Genomic DNA, 20,276 nt, shown 5'->3' with positions numbered 1-20,276 from the left:
ACTAAAGAAAGAAATTAAAGAAAACCTTAGAAGATAGAAAGATCTCCCATGTTCTTAGATAGGAAGAATTAATATTGTCAAAATGGCCATACTACCAAAAGTGCTATACAGATTCAATGCAATTCCAATTAAAATCCCAATGATGTACCTTACAGAAATAGAGCAAGCAATTATGAAATTCATCTGGAAGAAAAAAAACCCAGAATAGCCAAAGCAATCCTTGGCAGAAAGAGTGAAGCAGGGGGTATCGCAACTCTACTACAAAGCAATAGTAACAAAAACGGCATGGTATTGGTACCAAAATAGAAAGGTGGATCAATGGTACAGAATAGAGGACACGGATACAAGCCCAAATAAATACAATTTTCTCATACTAGACAAAGGGGCCAAAAATATGCAATGGAGAAAAGATAGCCTCTTCAACAAATGGTGCTGGGAGAATTGGAAATCCATATGCAACAGAATAAACTAAACCCATATCTCTCACCATGCACGAAACTAAACTCAAAATGGATTAAGGATCTCGGAATCAGACCAGAGACCTTGCATCTTATAGAAGAAAAAGTAGGTCCAGAGCTTCAACATGTCGGCTTAGGACCAGACTTCCTCAACAGGAATCCCATAGCACAAGAAATAAAAGTAAGAATTAATAACTGGGATAGATTCAAACTAAAAAGCTTTCTCTCAGCAAAGGAAACTATCAGCAATGCGAAGGAAGAGCCTACAGAGTGGGAGAAAATCTTTGCCAATCATACTTCAGATAGAGCACTAATCTCCAGAATCTATAAAGAACTCAAAAAACTCTACACCAAGAATGCAAATAATCCAATCGACAAATGGGCTAAGGAAATGAACAGACACTTCACAGAAGAAGATCTACAAGCAATCAACAAACATATGGAAAAATGTTCAACATCTCTAGTAATAAGAGAAATGCAAATCAAAACCACCCTAAGATTCCATCTCACCCCAATTAGAATGGCGATTATCAAGAATACAAGGAACAACAGGTGTTGGCGAGGATGTGGGGAGAAAGGTACACTCAAACATTGCTGGTGGGGCTGCAAATTAATGCAGCCACTCTGGAAAGCAGTGTGGAGACTCCTTAGAAAACTTGGAATGGAACCACCATTTGACCCAGCTATCCCACTCCTTGGCCTATACCCAAAGGACTTAAAATCAGCATATTACAGAGATACAGCCACATCAATGTTCATAGCTGCTCAGTTCACAATAGCCAGATTGTGGAACCAACCTAGATGTCCTTCAATTGATGAATGGATAAAGAAACTGTGGTATATATATACAATGGAATATTACTCAGCCATAAAGAATGATAAAATTATGGCATTTGCAGACAAATGGATGAAATTGGAGAATATCATGCTAAGTGAGATAAGCCAATCTCAAAAAACCAAAGGACGAATGATATCACTAATAAGTGGATGATGACACATAATGGGGGGTGGGAGGGGTTAGTGTTAGGGTTAGAGTTAGGGTTAGGGAGGGGGGGCAAGAATGGAGGAAGGAAGGACTGTATAGAGGGAAAAGAGGGGTGGGAGGGGTGGGGGGGAAGGGAAAAAAATAACAGAATGAATCAAACAACATTACCCTATGTAAATTTATGATTACACAAATGATATGCCTTTATGCCATGTACAAACAGAGAAACAACATGTGTCCCATTTGTTTACAATAAAAAAAAAAAAAGAAACACCTGACCCAGGCTAACTTTATAAGAAAAGAGGTTCAACTCAGGAGGCTGAGGCAGGAGGATTGCAAGTTGGAGGCCAACTTTAGCAACTTAGCAATACCCTCAGCAACTTCTGAGAGTCTGTCTCAAAATAAAAAATAAAAAGGGCTAGGGATGTGGCTCAGTGGTTAAACATCCCTGGGCTTAACCCCTAGTACCAAAAAAATAAAATAAAATAAAATAAAATAAAAAGAAGGAGTAGGAGGAGGAGGAGGAAGGAAAAAAGGTTCATTTAGCACAGTTTTAGGGATTCAGAGTTCAAAGGCATTCAGCAGGCTCTGTGGAGATGACCGCCCCTTGGCTGGCTCGCTCCACAGACAGCCATGATGGGAGCACCTGTGGGGATTCAGGTTATCACATGCGGGAACCAGCAAGGAGGAGAGTGGGCTGCGCTCACTCCTTTTACAACAATCCTCCCTGGGGAAATCAAGGGTTCCACTAGAACTACTTTCCAAGGGCACACCCCCAAGGACCTCCCACTAGGCCTCCGCTCTTCAAGCTTCCTCCACCCCCCAACTCTGCCTCCTTGTTGATCAAGTTTTCAATCACATGAACCTTTGACGGGAGACAGTTAAACGATGACCAAACAATAGCACAAGGATCATCTCTTTTATTCGCTACTGCAACTCTATAAGCTAATTACCCTTCTACCTGCTTTATAGGATGAAGCCTTACTTGCTGGGGGTCAAGTTCTCAGGAGTGGGAGGGGCTGGAGTTCAGGGCCCAGCACACAGGGCATCGGAGTCCACACTCAAGCCTCCACCAGGCTGCTGCCCTGAGCTCGTGGCCCTATGGTCATCACCATGTATCTGCATTCCAACTACATGATCTAGACAACCCGGACTGTCCTACAGTATCTCTACCTGTCCTGCAGCATCTCTGCCTGTCCTGCAGTATCTCTGCCTGTCCTGCAGTATCTCTGCCGCATTCTCACTAGGGCCACCAGAGGCTCAAGCCTCTCAATTTCAAGTGAAATTGGGGCAGGAAGATAATCTCCCATAGGCAGCCAGGATAAGGACCTTGGAGAAGGACAGGAGGGGACCAGGACATCATGCCAACCTGAAAGGAGACAGCAGGTCTAAAAGACACCCTGTGACTTGCTGCTGTAGCCAGCCGTAACCACGATGCCTTCTTCTGACCTAGTACACCTGTTTCTGCTCTGCACAGCTTCACCCACAGCAGCCCCTCCTTAGTTACCCTTGTCCTTACCCCTAGCAACGGTGGATCACAAGCAGACCCCTACCCAAAATGCTTCCTCTAACAGACATGTCAAACCCACCAGGTGAGACACATCCTCTTAATTATGTAAATAAGGAATTGAAATTATGCACTTCTGATTGGCTTATTAAACTCAGAGCTTAGAGAGACTGATATTGGTTAGTCCATGCCAACATCCCTCACCCCACCAATCACCTGTGCCAGGTCATCAGATATGCCTTTAAAACCCCTGGACAACAGACACCCATTGGCATCCCTCTCTTGGGGTCCCTACCCTCTGGGAACGCTGTTTTCTTTCTTTCTATTACTCTAATAAATTTCGTTACTTTGCTCTCAGCCTTGTGTCTAAGGATTTCATTTCTTGAATTTATGAGATGAAGAACCCGACTGCCTAGATCCAGTATTAGAAAATGACCATAAGAGAGGACAGACAGACGTGTCTACCTGGAGTTGCTCTTCATGAAGACCAGGAACATACTGAGCATGGTGGTGCACACCTGTAATCCCCCTGACTCAGGGGCCAGCCTCAGCAATTTAGCAAAGTCCTAAGTAATTGAGCAAGACCTTGTCTCAGAATAAAATTTAAAAAGAACCAAAAATGTAGCTCAGTAGAGCCCCTGGGCTCAATCCTCAGAACCACAAAAATAAAATAAAACACACACACACACACACACACACACAAAATCCAGGAATACTATATCTGAATATGTGTTTAATACAGTTATCTAGACTTTAATCCTAGTCTGATAAATTTCTGGAGTGGCCCTTGGCATGTTAAATTTGAATTTACTTATTTGTGTATTTTCTAAAGTAATCCTTAAGTGAGGAATTCTAAGGTACCTCTTTTATTTTGAGCAATATGTAAATATAATATATGTAACTTGTGTTTAAGTCTCTGAAATTTGAGTGTTGGGAAACTAGGATATTCACAATTTTAAAACACAGAGGCTAAAGGATGTCTATGATTTTCTTAGGATTCACTAAATGCCCATGATTTTGATAAATTCACAAAGACAGATCTGTATGGGATACTTATCAGACTCACACTAACCCAATGAAGCTTGATCACCCTGGCAGGGAAAAACTTTGCATGAGGTATAATGGAAAACAGTACTAAGCTTTGTCCCATACACTTCATTCTGGAGAAAAGAAGCTCTAGCCAGTGCAACATTTAAAAAAAAAAAAAAAAAAAAAAAAAAAAAGAACAAGGATTTCAGATTAGAATGATTCAGAACCCAAAAGAATTTGAAAAGGACTTTGTAGACACAAAGTAGCAAATGCAGAACATGAAAGAAACTAGGAAAGTCGGAATTGTAATTCCATGTTATAGACCCACTGACTGTATAGAGGAGACCTGTAACCAAAATGGGCTGGGGTTGTGGGGTATGTAGTGGTAAAGCACTTACCTAATAATCAGGAGGTCCTGAGTTGGATCCCCAGCACTGAGAAAGAAAAGAAAAAAAGAGAGAAAGAGAGAGAGAAACAGAGAAAACAAAGAGAAAGAAAGGAAGAGAAAACAAAAAGAAAAGGAAGGAAGGAAAGAAGGGAGGGAGGGAGGGAGAAAGGAAGGAAAGAAAGATACTGTGATAAATGGAAAACATCATGGATCGATCAGTTGCCAACTCAAAAGAATGAGGGAGACGTCTCATTCATCTCCTCCTGCCGTAATTTCACCTCCTTTCCTTGGGGCTTAACAGGAAGGGGCTTTCTAGTTGCTGCTTCAGAGGAGACTAAAATGACCTATTGGTTTCCTTTGATGTTTTGTTTGCTGACAACTGCTAAACTTTGAAAAGCAGAACTCTAAAAATTTAGTTCAGAAGCTTATTTCTAAAGGTATATCAGTCACAGAACTGATTTTTATCCAAAATCCACTTCTCATAATTCTTTTTATTTGCAAGTCTCTTCTTCTTAAAAACTACAACTTTCCTCGACCGTCTCCTGTCCCTTTCATTTGACTTCCCCAGTTCCCTGTGAGTCAACTTCGGAAGACATCGCTGTTGAGCAAGTGAGAGACAGTTTCAGTCCTCAGCTGTTTTTCCCTCACTGTGCCATGCCTGGGCTCTCCTGGGTGGTCTCAAAGACTGTACCCATGACAGATGCAGTGGTTGCACATCTGTAATACCAGCGGCTCCGGAGGCTGACTCAGAAGGCCGAGGCAAGTTTGAAGCAAGTCTCAACAATTTAGCAAGACTGTCTCAAAAGAAAAATATAAGAAGGGTTTGAGATGCAGCTCAGTGGTAGAGCACCCAGGGTACAATCCCCAGAAGCAAACCAAAACAAAGTGACTGAACCTGAATCAGCCTTGCTTCCAATCACAAGGGCCCTCTGGGTCCAAAGTAGTCCCTTTGAAAAGGACATAGGGACTTGGCAGGCAAGGTGGGCACCTCTCCTTCCAACTGGTTCAGGGGAGAGAATCAGTGCTACATCTGTAGTAGTTCACACTTTCCCCTAGGGCCTGGTCCTACAGCATGTTCTTTCAATCAAGGTATGAATGGGTTTTAGGGTTGGATTCCATTTTCCCCTCTGTTTCTGTCCTTATCTCAGAAGCCTCATTACTACTTGAACCCCAGTGAAAGTGGCGACCCCAACAAGGACTGTGTAAATAAAACATGGCCCCTAGGCCAGTTTCTGCCTGACCTGTTTTCTTGGACCTGCACTGTTATTTTGTTTGTTTTGGCTTTTTAATTTGAATTTCAATATCTTTAAAAAGGAACAGACTCTCCAGGTCACTGCTAATCCCCCAGTACACCCTCAGCCCTTATCACTCAGCCCACTTGGCTCATTCTGTGTCACCTAACACTCCTGTGGGCTCTGACCTTTCAACCTCTAAGGAGCGGAAAATTCTCTTCAGTTACCAGCCTCAGAATCAGCCTTCAGATGCTGAAGTTCCAAGGGCCCTTGAAGAATGAAAGAGGGTGGATCAAAGGGTAACTAACAGCAGCCTATGAGATATTTGGAAATCCAGCTAGGACACTCCAGGGCCCGTTGCTACTGCATTTTCTACTGGGTGCCTGTACCTAGTGGGTCCTCTGCAAACTGCTTTCAGAGTGTTTATAACTGCAGCATCATAAATCCGACAAATTTCTGTTTTGAGTTTATATCAACATTGATAGTGTCTTTTTTCAGTTTCTTTCCATCAAAGCAATGTTTAATTTGGGCTGATCTGGGCTCCAAGAATTGAAGGAGTGAGGGAGAGATATATTTCCTTTTTTGGGGATTGCTGCTGGGGATTGAACCCAGGGCCTTGTGCTTGACAGGCAAACACTCTACGAACTGAGCTATATCCCCAGCCCCAATATATTTCATTTTACTCCACCTTTCAAGTTCAAAATGCTCTGGAGATTCATTTCTCTTCCTTCCTCCCCACCTCAAACCCTTTCTTTCTCTACTTTCTTCTTTGACTCCCAAATCCAAATAAAGTATAAGTGGAGGGGATCTTGGTTGGGTAAATCTTCATTGTAGATCAGACCCCACAGTAAATCCCACCTCTGTGTTTGTTAAAACATATAAGGTAAAAAAATATATAGAGAGATAGATATAGATAAATGTGTGTGTCTATTGATATCTAGTTATCTACCAATAGATAGATACATAGATAAATGAATAGACAGACAGATGACAGATAGATAGATAGATAGATAGATAGATAGATAAAGATAGAGTCTTGGATGACCTCCTTATGTTCTTGGAAAGTCACAAAATAAGCACTGTGCATTTTTTTTTTTTGGGGGGGGATCAAATTTGCTCAATGATCAGACATTTGACACTCTAATAGAATCAGCAAATGCATTAGAAACCAGAAGCAAAATTCACTTTTTAAAGAGATAAAATACAGGATGATAAAGATAGTTTGTTACAGGTTTCTTCCAAATGTTTTCCTGGATCCCAGGAGACTGCTTTCATCTTTCCCTTGCTTTTAGGAGTATTTGGGTGAAAGTTTGAGGAACTATGAAATTTTGGCAAATTCTTTTTTATAAAACACAGTCTGTTTTTGTATTTGAAAGGGTTATTTCTTTATTCCTGGGGTTCACGGAATGAGGAATCATGTAGCGCTTGGCAGGACACAAATCTATTCCTGGGCTTGCCAAAAAAGCGTGGGTTGAGTCACTGGATTTGACTTCATGTTCCCATTCAGGGACCACCGGGATTGTAAAACTTTTGCTGCTGAGTCCATTTCTTATAAATGACTCTGCATACTTAAGAATAAATAGTTGGTTTTGGGGTTCCCCCTCGCAGTCCCAGCACGGTTATCCTGCTTATGTAGGAACAGTGTCAAGCATTTGCATTTTCTCTGTTCTGAATTTGTTGGAAAGTAAATAGGCAGCAATAAAGGAGCTTTATTAGTTGTGTTTTCTGCCTTGGGTGGCACCTGGAATTTGCTGAATGTGCTGAGTGCAACTTAAATTTTAAAAGGCTCCTGAGCCTCACCTTTTTCATGCCATGCAAGTCAAATGGAAAGCCAAATAATCAGCATAAGCAAGCTGCATGGGTCCTTTCTCTTGGTCTCTACAGACTTCAGGTCCTTTTGTGGAATTCCAATCCTTTCCCTCCCTCCTTCCAGCTGTTAAGTCTCCATGACCAAAGGAACTTAAACAACCATCTCCTATCCTCTTCTCAGATAATCAACTACTGATTTAACATATTACCTAGGAAACTGTGGTACAAAAATTTTGAGCACAAAACACAAAAAGACACTCATACCTAACACGTATCTATTAATTTTCCAAGTATTTTGTTTACTTCCTATATTTTTTAGGGGGGAGATACTGGAACCGAGGGGCGCTCTACCACTCACCAAATCCCCAGCCCTTTTATTTTTTTATTTTGAGACAGGGTTTTGTTAAGTTGTTTAGGCCCTCTCTAAGTGTCCAAGGCTGGCCTCGAACTGGTGATCCTTCTGCCTCAGCCTCCTGAGTTGCTGAGATTACAAGTGTGTGCCACTAAATCCAGCCTGGCTCTATCATTCTTATCAGAATTTGAAAAGGACTGGTATGGTGGCACATGTCCGTAATTCCAAAGATTCAGGAGACTGAAACAGGAGGATTGCAAGTTTGAGATCAGTCTCAGCAATTTAGCAAGGCCCTAAGCAACTCAGTGGGATCCTGTCACAAAATAAAATAAAAAAGGTCTGGACATGTATGTAGCTCAGCGGTAAAGTGTCCCTGTTTCAAGATTCAATCTCCAGTACAAAAAATAAAGTGACTTTAAAGTAATGAAGCTAACTCACACTAATGCCAACCAAAGACACTTTAACCCAGATTGCTTTCCACTAACTTGTACATAGAGATAAAATCAGGAAATAGAGTGAAGCAGAATTGTAAGAACAAATATAAATACCAAGGATATGACACTTTTGTTAACCTGCCTTAGTCTTGTACTGATTATGTGACCTAGATGAATTTCTGCTTGAACCTAATTTTTTTTTTTTTTTTTTTTTTTTTGGTACCAGGGATTGAACCCAGGGGCACTTAACCACTAAACCACATCCCCAACCCTTTTTTGTATTTAGGACTGAGTCTCACTGAGTTGCTTAGGACCTCGCTAAATTGCTGAGGTTGGCTTTGAACTCACAATCATCCTGCCTCAGTCTCCCAAACTACTGCTGGGATTACAGGCATGTGCCACCATGCCCAGCACGAACCTAATCTTTTAAAGGACAGTCTACCTGAAGGCCAGAAGTCCTTCTTCAGTTGAACTGGTGGAAACTGGTTGGATCTGAGATGGCTGCTAAACCGAACCTGGGTAACCTCTAACTTGATTATAATCCCATCTGTGTGCTAAATGACACACCCCCTGGTGCTGTGACAGTTGATAATTGCCATGACAGAAAGAAATATAAAAGAAACGGAAAGTATTCAAATTCCCAGAAAATTTTCTCTCATTCCCAGAAAATACATGAATGTTCCTCCCTTTATTAGCCTATTTCTCCCCCTTGTTTCTTTTACCCTATATTTATAACGTCCCCATGCCCCAAAGTAGGGAGTTGATTTGCCATTTTATCTCCCACTTCTCCTATTTCTAGCCAAAATAAAAGTCTTCTTCGCTGTTCAGTCCATGCTTGGTCTTGTTATTTGATTCCACATTTCCAAGTAGGAAAATGAACCCTGCCTTTGTGGTCAGATATTGGTTAACACTTTCTCTTATTGACTTGCCCCAGTTTGGAACGCTGTGCTGGATCCTAGGAATTCCTTTTTAGTTTTTTAAAGCAAGATGCTTAATTACTGTTGGATTTAAGGAAGAAAATTAGCATCCTATCTTCCCAGTGATACTATGTTTTGGTAATAACGTCAACATTCGGAGAAGGTGGCATGGTCTAATGAACAAAACCTCAGCACTGGGCTCAAACAGACAAGGTTTAATCCCAGAGCAACATGTTTTGGCTGTGTACCACTGAATAGGCGTTACAAACCTGTTCTGTGCCTCATTAAAAAAAAAAAAAAAAAGTCAGGCATGGTGGCCTACGCCTGTAATTCCAGCAGCTCAGGAGATGTGGCTCATGTGGCTCAGTGGTTAAGCATCCCTGGGTTCAATCCCTAGTACCTGCATCCCCACCAAAAAAAAAAAAAAAAAAAAAAAACCCTGCAAAATGGGAAATGTGCAAGGATGAAATGAGATGAAAAATGGGAGGCCCAGGCACAATGCTAGGCACACAATAAATGTGAGTCTTCCTTTCCTTTTTAAGTCAGAGTTTAGATTATGAACATAGAGTAACTCCCCACCAAGAGCTGACTCTGACTGAGGGCACTATTTTCTAGGAAAGGAGCTCTTGGTGGCCCTTTATTGTGACTGCTGATTGTACACATCTGGAAACTATGACAACCAGTTTGCTTTGAATTCAACTTGGCCCCAATGTCTCTATATAAGGCAGCTTCTATCCTTCAGTTTTTCCCAACACATCATAGCTTGGCTTGGATATGAGAAGAGGGGTGGGTGTCAAAGGAAATGCACAAAGTCTGGAAGGAACTGAGAGTGAACTAACAATTACCAAGCCCCAAGTCCCATATTGCCCTACTGGGGTCCTGTCCCTAGAGTTTTTGAGGATAGTCTCATTGAAAATACTACAGGGAGTTTTAATTTGATGCCTCCTTTGCAGATGCTTCAAATGAGACTGGAAGATTTGGTGACTCTCCTAAAGTCACAAGGATAACAAGGAATGGACTTGGAAGAAGGTCCCAGGCTTTTTGATATGGCAGTAAGCAAGGAAAGAGGACATATAGTGCTAGGAGATCAGCAGCTGTAGCTTCTGCCTGCCAGTGGACTCTGGGTTGAATCTCTTCAACAAGTGAAGAGAGAGGAGGGCCCAGGTAAGCTTCCTTGGCCTTTAGAAACCCTAGGTCCAGGTCCCCTGTCCACTATCACATATAAACTGGGACAAGTAATGGCATATGGTTAAATGAACATGCCTTGTGGGGCCAGGGGTTCAGTTCTGTGGAATAGCACTTTGTTAGCATGCAGAGTCCCTGGCTTTGACCTACAGCATTGCAAAAACAAAGACAAACACAACACAACATAAAACAAAAAACCCATGCCATGTAATCAGTACCTGAGCACAAATTAAAACAAAAGATCAGTTTGTGAAACACTTCCAGCATCATTTATTTAATTTTTGTTGTTGTTGTTGTTGTTGTTTGTATTGGAGATTAATCCAGGAGCACTTTACCACTGAACTACATACTCAGCCCTTTTTCCTTTTTGAGACATGATCTCACAAAGTTGTTGTGGTGGGCCTCAAATTTGTGATCCTCCTACCTCAGCCTCCAGAGTCTCTGGTATCATAGGCCTGCACCATGTGGCCATAAATCATATTTAATACTTTGGGTTTTATTTGCTTACTTTATTTTGATGATTCAGAAGGTATTTTAGGACTAATATTAACTATCATACATTAATTCAATGAAAATTTATTAATCTATCCACACTGTTTAAAGTACTGTTCTAGATGCTGGAGATACAAAAACTCTTTAATAAAACCTCTTCCAGGGGCTGGGGTCGTGGCTCAGTGGTAGAGCCCTTGCCTAGTACATGTGAGACCCTGAGTTTGATCCTCAGCGCTGCATAAAAATAAATAAATAAATAAAGGTATTGTGTCCATCTATGACTAAAAATATTTTTTAAAAAACCTCTTCCAACTGCCATCTGTTGAAACAGATTAAGTAGCAATAAATTGATATTTGAGTTTTTTGGCAAAGATGGCTAAAAATTAAAGTCAGCAGTCTTTATATTTTAAAGTTTTAAAATTTTTAATTTTTTACTGCTTAAAGAAGTACAGAGCAATTCTAATGGCAATTCCTGTAGGGACTTGTTAGTTAACTTGTCTTAATTTTCATTTTTCTCTCTCCTTTGGTTTACAGAAGAACACCCTTATTTCCAGGAGTAATTTTGGGTCCCCGCATCTTCTCCTCTTTTATCCACTGTCAAATGAGGGTCACCAGAGTGGGTTTTAGTACAGCCCTGACTGGATGACAAACTGTGACAATAAAAATGCTGCTAGGATGGGGTGTGATGGCCAACACTGTAATCCCAGCAACTGGTGAGGCGGAGGCAGGAGGATTGCTAGTTTGAGGACAGCCAGAGCAATTTAGCCAGAACCTGTGTCAAAATGGAAAATAAAAAGGACTGGGATGTAGCTGCCCCTGTGTCCAATCCCCAGTACAATTAAAAAAAAAAAAAAAAAAAAAAAAAAAAGTGCTGTTAGTGTTTAAAACAAAAAAGAAAAGAATGCCTGTTTGGTGGCAGATGCCTCTTGATCCCAGCGACTGGGGAGAGACTGAGGCAGGAGGATTGCAAGTTCCACGCCAGCCTCAGTAATTTAGTGACACCCTGTCTCAAAATAAAAACTAAAAATGGCTGAGTATTTAGTTCAGTGGTAAAGTACCCCTGGGTTCAATTCCTAGAACCAACAAAACAAAACAAAAAAAGAAACAAAGTAAAACAAACAAACAAAAAACACAATACAGAACTCCCCTCCTTTCAAATCAAAAGCCTCATGAATGAAATTTGGACCATTATTCCAGTACAATTATACTGCTTATGTCAAATTGAAACACTAAAAGTAAATCATACATTTGGATATTACATTTCATATTTGAGAAGATGCCAGAAAAATTTTATTATGGTTGAACATATGTCAGGAGACAAACTTCTACGAATTTTATTCATAACTTTTTCCATTTTATCTGTTTTCCATTTATGTGGATTTGAACACGTGGTACGACTTTTAATATTCTCTCTTCCTTCTCCTTTTCTGCACTGCATTTAATGCCAAGTGAGCAAACTCAATCTTGATTATCCTAAATTTGCCCTTGGGTAACCTCAGATCAAGATTTTTTTTTTTTTTTTTAAGTTTGTATGGATAAGAAGCAAAGAATTCCTAAATACATTTATAAAAGGAGTCCTGTAGATGCAAACCAACGACCTGGAAAAAGCAGCAGCAAGCACCAATGAATTATAGAAGACAACTGTGGTTCCAGGCTGTTCTTGCCAGCTCAGGTGTCAAGGAAACTGGTCATAAAACAAGGCAACCGTGGACTGCAGTGGAAGGGACAGCTCGCGGATGCAGGGCTGGGCGGGGTCTGGCGGCGGGCTGGGCGGGGTCTGGCGGCGCGCTGGCAGCCGCGGGAGCCCGAGCCCCGCGCTCCGCGAGGGGGCGCCCGAGCGCAGGCGCGGTGACGTCACGGTAACAACCGCCGCAGGATGGCTTCCAGCTTCAAGAAGCCAACCTTGGCCTCCACCAGCCAGAAGAAGAAAGTGGGTCCGAAGCCTGAACTCACTGAAGACCAGAAGCAAGAAGTCCGGGAGGCGTTTGACCTCTTCGATGCCGACGGAAGCGGGACCATCGACGTGAAGGAGCTGAAGGTGGCCATGAGGGCGCTGGGCTTCGAGCCCCGGAAGGAGGAGTTGAAGAGAATGATCTCCGAGGTGGACAGGGAGGGCACGGGCAAGATCAGCTTCAACGACTTCCTGGCCGTGATGACCCACAAGATGTCGGAGAAAGACACCAAGGAGGAAATCCTGAAGGCCTTCAGGCTCTTCGACGACGACGAAACCGGGAAGATCTCTTTCAAGAACCTGAAGCGGGTGGCCGCCGAGCTGGGGGAGAACCTGACGGACGAGGAGCTGCAGGAGATGATCGACGAGGCGGACCGCGACGGGGACGGCGAAGTGAACGAGGAGGAGTTTCTCAAGATCATGAAGAAGACCAACCTCTATTAAAGTCGGCTCGAAACTTCAGGTGACTCACGAGGTTCCCTGCTCAACCTGGAAGACGGCGGCTGAATTCCCTCCCTTCCGCTCTCGATTGTCTTGATGGATTTCTAACCTCAGCATCAGTTATAGTATTTTAAAGATTTCCGTAACCTGAATTTTTCCCCCCCAAAAACAGATCTTCAGTACCATTGGTTAACTTAAGGGCCCTGAAGGTCCACCCACCACTTGCCTTACCTTGCAGGACACCCATCAAACTAAACAGGGCAGCTTCTTCCGACAAACAGAAATGTGGTTCCTGTGTCACTTCTTTGGTGGTCTTAAATGATCTTGCTTCCTTTATCATTCCCTAGATTCAAGTTAGTGTTCTAGCATGACGAGGTGGAATCTGCCAGCAGGTCATTCAAGCCGTTGCTTGTCACTTAACTGAATACTGGTTTGAAGAAAAACAGTATGGACACTTAAGAACTTACTGAGCTCAGGAAAAGACACTTTTAAAGTATAGGCTTGCCTTTGGGAGGTAGTAAACCGGGCAATGTAGACTGTTCCCTGGCTTCATCAAATGCAAATGGGTCCTCATTTAATGACTATAATTATCCACGGAGGGTTATCCTAGGCCAATATGTAGACCAAAGCTACAGAATAAAAATAAAATTTCATATTGATCCAAGCAAATTATAACTTGTTTATGAGATTAAGCTAACGATTTTTTGTATGTTTGGTATTGGGGATTGAACCTGGGGTGCTCCACCACTGAGCATCACCCATATATTTTTTTAACCATTTATTTTGAAACTGGGCCCTGCTAAGTTGTCCAGGTTGGTCTCAAACTTGTTATCTTCCAGCCTCCGCCTCACCATCCTGAGCATCAGGGATTACAGGTGTGTACTACCACACCTGGCTAATAATTTTTTTAAAGTAAATATTTACAAACATAAGATCTTAGTTTAGAAAACGTCTTAAAAATCTAATACATTCCCTGGATTTGATCTCCAGGTCCACCACCACCACCAAAAAAGGTGGGAGGTGGGGAATTCTGACACATTTTAAGCTACTTATCTTCCTGGAAAGATCAATGGATGTTTTAGTTATTACATTACTACAGCATAACCACTATATGCATTTTATTATACAAGCCACTACCTACCTTCTAATTCTTAGAACTCTTGGTTCTTGGTACTTGATTTAGTCCCCCTCTATATAGTTAATGTCAGAGTATCTGGGATATAAGTAGTTCTCTGTTTTATAAATCCCAGTAAACTGTTTTACCATAACTTGGTGTATGTGTTAATACTACTTAGTTTCTGTTATAAATTAAAACTTTCTTGTTTTGAAATGAAAGACATGTGTCCTTGAATGTCTACAAATCTGAAGTTAGAGAAAATTTAACATATCATTTGAGATGGAGGTTTTGACTAATGGCAACAAAAATTGTTAAAGAAATATTGTTAAGGATATCTTGGTCACAACTAAACCTAAATTAATCTTCATAAAAAGTCTCATTAAAATAAATGCTCAAGTCCTGGAAAAGTTTTCACTTGCTCTGCCAGTAATTTTTCCCTTCAGAGGGTGGTGGCTCTAATCAAGGGAACTATTACTTGGAGATTCTCATTAACAGGGACTAATTTGTCAAAGCAGTGGCACTAGTTGAAGTGATGGATATGTAGGCATTCACTGTGAGAAAAGGATTTTGCTGAGGTAGTTGGCACAGGGCAGGGGAACTCACCCAGACTGCAGATGATGCTACCAGTTCAGGGTCAAGAACTTTGTGTGGACTCAGGTGCAGTTACGGTGGCAACAGGTGCAACTTGGGCCGGCATCTATGTGAAGGGCCTGATCTGAGGACAAAGGGTACATATGGCATTCTGGGAAATGAGAGTTCCTGGCGCCCTCTTGACCAGAGTCTTGGCACAAGCATTGACATATCAACCAAGGTAGAAATACCAGAAAGAAAGTTGGCAGAACTAGGAGACAGGATCAGAGCCTCTGCCAACTGGACTGGGCTCAACATTGGCTCCTGGCCTAGCAGAGAAGAGAAGTGAAAACCAGGAACCTGGGCTGAGGTCCAGCAGTCAGGCTGGCCACACTGTGGGGTCAGTTGCAGAGGCTGCAGCATAGTACTTAAAGGGGTGATCTGAGGTCACAATCCATTCCCAAACCAGGAAAGGGGGCTTCAGAATCTCTCTGAATCCCATTCACTGCTAAGAAAGAATCTCTCAGTTCATTGAATAGTGTGTTGTTCTATTTCTTAGTTGATTCCTACTCTGGAGAACAGAGAATAAACTAGGGTAGGAGGGTGAATTAGAATATGCCTACACTGATAGTTGAATTTTAAGAAAATTTAATCATACACTGACTGGGTCAGACATAGACCTGTTTTTTTTTTTTTTTTAGCAGGAGATAGGAGGTATTGAAGATTGAACCCAGGGTGATCCACCACTAAGCTACATTTCTAGCCTTTTTTTTTTTTTTTAATTTTTCAGTTTGAGAAAGAATCTCATTGAGTTGTCCATGTTGACTTCAAATGTGTGATTCTCCTGTCCCAGCCTCTAGGGTAGCAGGGATTACAGGTGTGCACCACTGTGCCCAGTTATATCCTGGTTTTTACAAAAGTGGACCATGCAAAATTCAAAGAATTTGTAGATATCTTTATGAAGATGAAGAAACAGCTGTAAGGGCTGGGAAGAACTAAAAATGTCATTTTCATGGGGCTATCACAAATTGTTCCAATAAAGAAAAGAAGCCTATCAAGGATAATGTGACTGTAGGGTCCTCATGGATGTGCTCTTTCTTTCTATTGACATTTGCAACAGTTGAAAAACAGAGCATCAGGCCAAGGATGAAAACACAACAGTATCAAGGTTATATTAACATATTATCAAGAAAGCTAATTCCCCAAATGAGCAGAGAACATTTCAGTTATTCAAAAATAAGATATAGGTAGGGATAGGCCTATCTCTTGAGATGGTTGTAGTATAGTTTCGATGGGAAGTAGACTCAGTCTGAGATTTGTATGCAGGACATGAATTCAAGTGTGCCTTGAGGATCACACAGGGAGGAGGGAAGAAACCAGGATTGGCAAGAAAGAGGTTGTGTTGAGATGAGTCACAACAAAGGTTTCAGCTGATCCATGGACACGTTGAAGCTAGATGGCTGGCCCTCCAGCAGTGTTTCAAGTTGGGATAAGAAGAGTTGGGTCTTTAAAACTTCTCACTGATTAACACTCACTGGGCATGAACTACCCTGGAAGTCAGGGTATGACCTTGGGTAAGGTGGTCTTCTTTGGTCAAGGGCAATCACTGAAAGGGACAGTCCAGCTACAAACTGACTTCAACTTCCCAACACCTGGGAGAATAAGAGTGCTTCAGATCCAAGGTGCAGGCAGGGCAGGTGGGTAAAGAGGGGTCTCTGGGCAGTGTTCCACAGCTTCTACTTACTATAGTCCACCTCTCGTACCACTGGCCTTTGGTTTTGTGGGTTTGTTTGTTTGAGGGTATTCAACCCAGGGGTTTTTATCACTGAGCTTCATCCCCAACCCTTTTATCTTGTTTTGTTTGAGACAGAATCTCCCTAAGTTGCTTAGGGACTCACCAAGTTGTTGAGGCTGATCTTGAACTTGCAATCCTCCTGCCTCAGCCTCCCAAGTCACTGGGATTACAGGTGTGCACCATCATGCTTGGCTGAAGTTTGGATTTTAAGTGTCCCTCAGGAGCCTTTAGGTTAAGACTTGGTCCCCAGCTTGTCACCATGGGAGGTAGTAAAATTTTAAGAAGTAGGTCCTAGTGAGAGGTCTTCCAACCATTGGAGTGTGCTCCTGCCCCTTCCTCTGCCTTTCTCTTTGCTTCTTGGCCTTGAGGTGATAGGTTTTGCTTTGCTACATGCTTCTACCATGATGTGCTGCTTCAGCAGAGGTCCAGAGCAACAGGACCAATCATGAACTACAAACTCTGAAACCATGAGCCACAATTAACCTTTTCTCTTTAAAACATTGGTTGCCTCAGGTATCTATTATAGTAAAAGAAAGTTGACAAATCCAGTCTTTATTTCTCCTTCTCTTTTCTTTTGAGGGTGAGTACTGGGGATTGAACCCAGGAGCGTTTTAACACTAAGCTACATCCCCACAACCCCAGTCCTTTCTTGATTTTCTCTTTTGTATGTACGTTGAACCTAGGAATGACTTATGTCTGAGCTACATTCCCAGCTCCACCCCACACCACTTTTTTGAGGCAGGGTCTCACTAAGTTGCTGAGGCTGACCTGGAACTTGATTGGAATTGTCCTGCCTCAGCCTCCCAACTTGCTGGGATTACAAGTATGAACCACAGTACTTGGTCTTTTTTAGATGTTTTTTGTTGTTGGTGTTTGTTTTGAGACAGAATCTCACTAAGTTGCTGGAATTATGGGCATGTACCATTGCACCCAGTTCTCCTTCACTTCTGAAGGATAAATTCATTGCATACAAAATTCTAGGGTATTGTTTTTTACTTTCAACACTTGAGGTATTTACTCCACTTTCTTCTTGTGTGCATGGTTTCTAAGAGAAGTCAGGTGTAATTCTTTTTTTTTTTTTTTTTTTTTTTTTTTTGGTATCAGGGATTGACTCCAGGGACACTTAACCACTGAGACACATCCCTAGTCCATTTTAATTTTTTTTTTTTTTTTTGAGATTGGATCTTGATAAATTGCTTAGGATCCCCACTAAGTTACTGAGGCTGACTCTGAATTTGTGATTCTCTTGCCTCGGCCTCCCCAGCTGCTGGGATTAGAGACGTGCGACCCTGCGCCTGGCCTGGTGTAATTCTTATCCTTGTTTTTCTATAGTAAGACAGTTTTGACCCTTTTGCTTTGTTTCAAGAATTTCTGTTTGTCTTTGATATTCTACACTTAAGATATAACTATGTGTAGATTTGAGGGAATTTATGCTGCCTGGTCATTAATTCTGGAAAATTCTCAGCCATTAAACTTCAAATTGTTCCTCTCCTCCTTTGTCTGTTCCTTTTCTTTCTTGTATCCTAGCTAGACCTGAAGTCTGTGTTATCTTGTATCAATAGGAACTACTCTGCTTTCCTTTAATAATTATATAATACACGTTTTTCTATCCTTTTACTTTCAACTTGCTTAAATTGTTATATTTGAAGTGAAGTTTTTTTTTTTTTATAGATGGCATATAGCAGGTTTTACTTTAATTCACTCTGTCAACATCTTTTTTTTAAAAAAATGGTGCTTGAAATTGAACCCAGAGCATCACATATACTAAGCACATGCCCTGTGACTGAGTTATACCCCAGCCCAATCTCTGCCTTTTGAACCGTATTTTCAGACCATTTGTACTTAGTACAAATACTGATATACACAGGTTTAAATTGCTATTTTACTTTTTTGCTTTCTCTTCTCCATTTTTCATGTGTGTTTTCTTTTTCTTGTCTTCACATTAGCTATATGAATACTTTCATCATTTCATTTTGATTTACCCATAATGTTTTGGGTTCTTTTTTCCTTTTTCTTTCTTTATTTTTTCTTTTCTTTTCTTTTTTTTTTTTTTTTTTGTGTGTGTGTGTTTTTTTGCTTTTTGTTAAAGTTGAGATGAGGGAGGGTTGGTATAGTCCGAAGACTTTTATTGTTTTCTGAGGTTCTGGGGACCCGAACCTGGGTCCTTGAGCACGCTAGGCAAGCACTCTGCGAGCTGAGCTATTTGCCCACTCCCGTATTTTTTTTTTTTTTTAAGTACTGGAGATTGAACCTAGAACCTCAAACATGCTAGGCTAGGCAAGCACTCTATCACTGAGCCACATCCTTTTATTTTGAGACTGGGTCTCACTAAGTTGCCCAGGCTGGCCTTGAACTTGTGATCCTCCTGCCTTCAAGTAGCTGGGGTTAGAGCCCAGAGCCTTATGCATACTAGGCAAACACTCAACCACTGAGCCACATCCCAGCCTCGGTGTTGCATTATATACACATAACATCACAGTACACTGGTGCCATCATTTTACCAGTTCCAGTGTAGTACAGAAACCTTTCCTTCTTTCACATCCTTTACCCCATTTATAACACAACTGTCTTAAACATTTCCTCTACATATGTTTAGAACCAGATCAATGTTATAATTTTTGTTTTATTCATCAAATAATTTAGAAAATTCAAGGGAAGGAAACTTACTGTTTTACCTACGTTTTTGTTTACAGTGTCATTCTTCCTTCTTGATGTCCCCAGGTTCCTTCTAAAATCATTTCCTTTTTGTTGAGAGAACTTCCCCTGGTCATTCTTTTAAGGTAGATAGGCGAGTGACAAATTTCCTTCGTTTTCTTTTCTCTGAGAATGTCTTCATTTCCCCCTTTATTCCTGACAGATTGGCAGAGGACTGGGTATGGGATTCTGAGCTGATGAGTTATTTTCTTTTGGCACTTTCAGAAGTATGCAGTATGGCTTCAAAATGAAAATTAACCAAAATGTGTAAGTTGCTAAATGAAGAGGGGGCCTGCCTCTGTAATCTGGAAGATCATGCTCACTACATCTGAAAAGGAAGTGGAGAAATCAAGGTCTGTTGAAATCAGTGAGATAAATGGGATGAAGGGACACAAAGCCATGTCTAAAGAAAAAGGATTTAAAGGGAGGAGCTTATTTCTTCTGATACAGAAAAGTACTCTGGATGCATATGACCTTCCAAGAAACAGAACTTGTGTCATAGGCTTCCAAGAAATTTCTATCAGAGAGAATAAAAAGGGAAAGAGATTGTGGTTTAGTATCAGGAAGACTTCTAAAGAACCCGGCCTGCCTGAAGATAGACTGCATTGCTAAGAATCGTGTGCCTGTCATTAAGGGTGCAGAAGCTCGGTTGGATGCATATTTCCCAAGACACCACGGGTATTTCAGGCTATTGCGATGTCATACCAGGCATCTCCATGTCAATATGGGTTTCTAGGATGTAACATGAAATGGAATTTATGTATTTCTTTCTTTCTTTCTTTATTATTATTGGGGATTAAACCACTCAGTTTAACCACTGAGCCACATCACCGTTTTATTTTTTATTTTGAGACAGGGTCTCGCTAAGTTGCTTAGAGCTTTGCTAATTTGCTGAGGCTGGCCTCAAACTTGTGATCCTC

The 20,276-nt window shown here is 41.4% G+C and overlaps 1 protein-coding gene and 1 non-coding gene across 2 annotated transcripts; one reads left to right on the top strand and one right to left on the bottom strand.

Moving 5' to 3' along the window:
* Positions 1–6,182: 6,182 nt before the first annotated feature.
* Trnad-guc (transfer RNA aspartic acid (anticodon GUC)) lies at positions 6,183–6,259 on the bottom strand. Its single transcript has one exon. It is a non-coding gene; the product is annotated as a tRNA-Asp (tRNA).
* Positions 6,260–12,664: 6,405 nt separating this feature from the next.
* Positions 12,665–13,183, top strand: Cetn1 (centrin 1). Its single transcript, XM_047526951.1, has one exon. The coding sequence runs from the start codon at positions 12,665–12,667 to the stop codon at positions 13,181–13,183; it is 519 nt and encodes a 172-aa protein (XP_047382907.1).
* The last annotated feature ends 7,093 nt before the right edge of the window (positions 13,184–20,276 follow it).

Source organism: Sciurus carolinensis, chromosome 15 (assembly GCF_902686445.1).
Source record: "Sciurus carolinensis chromosome 15, mSciCar1.2, whole genome shotgun sequence".
Taxonomy (NCBI): domain Eukaryota; kingdom Metazoa; phylum Chordata; class Mammalia; order Rodentia; family Sciuridae; genus Sciurus; species Sciurus carolinensis.
Note: the sequence above shows the minus strand (reverse complement) of the source record. Positions and strands in the feature narration are given on the sequence as shown.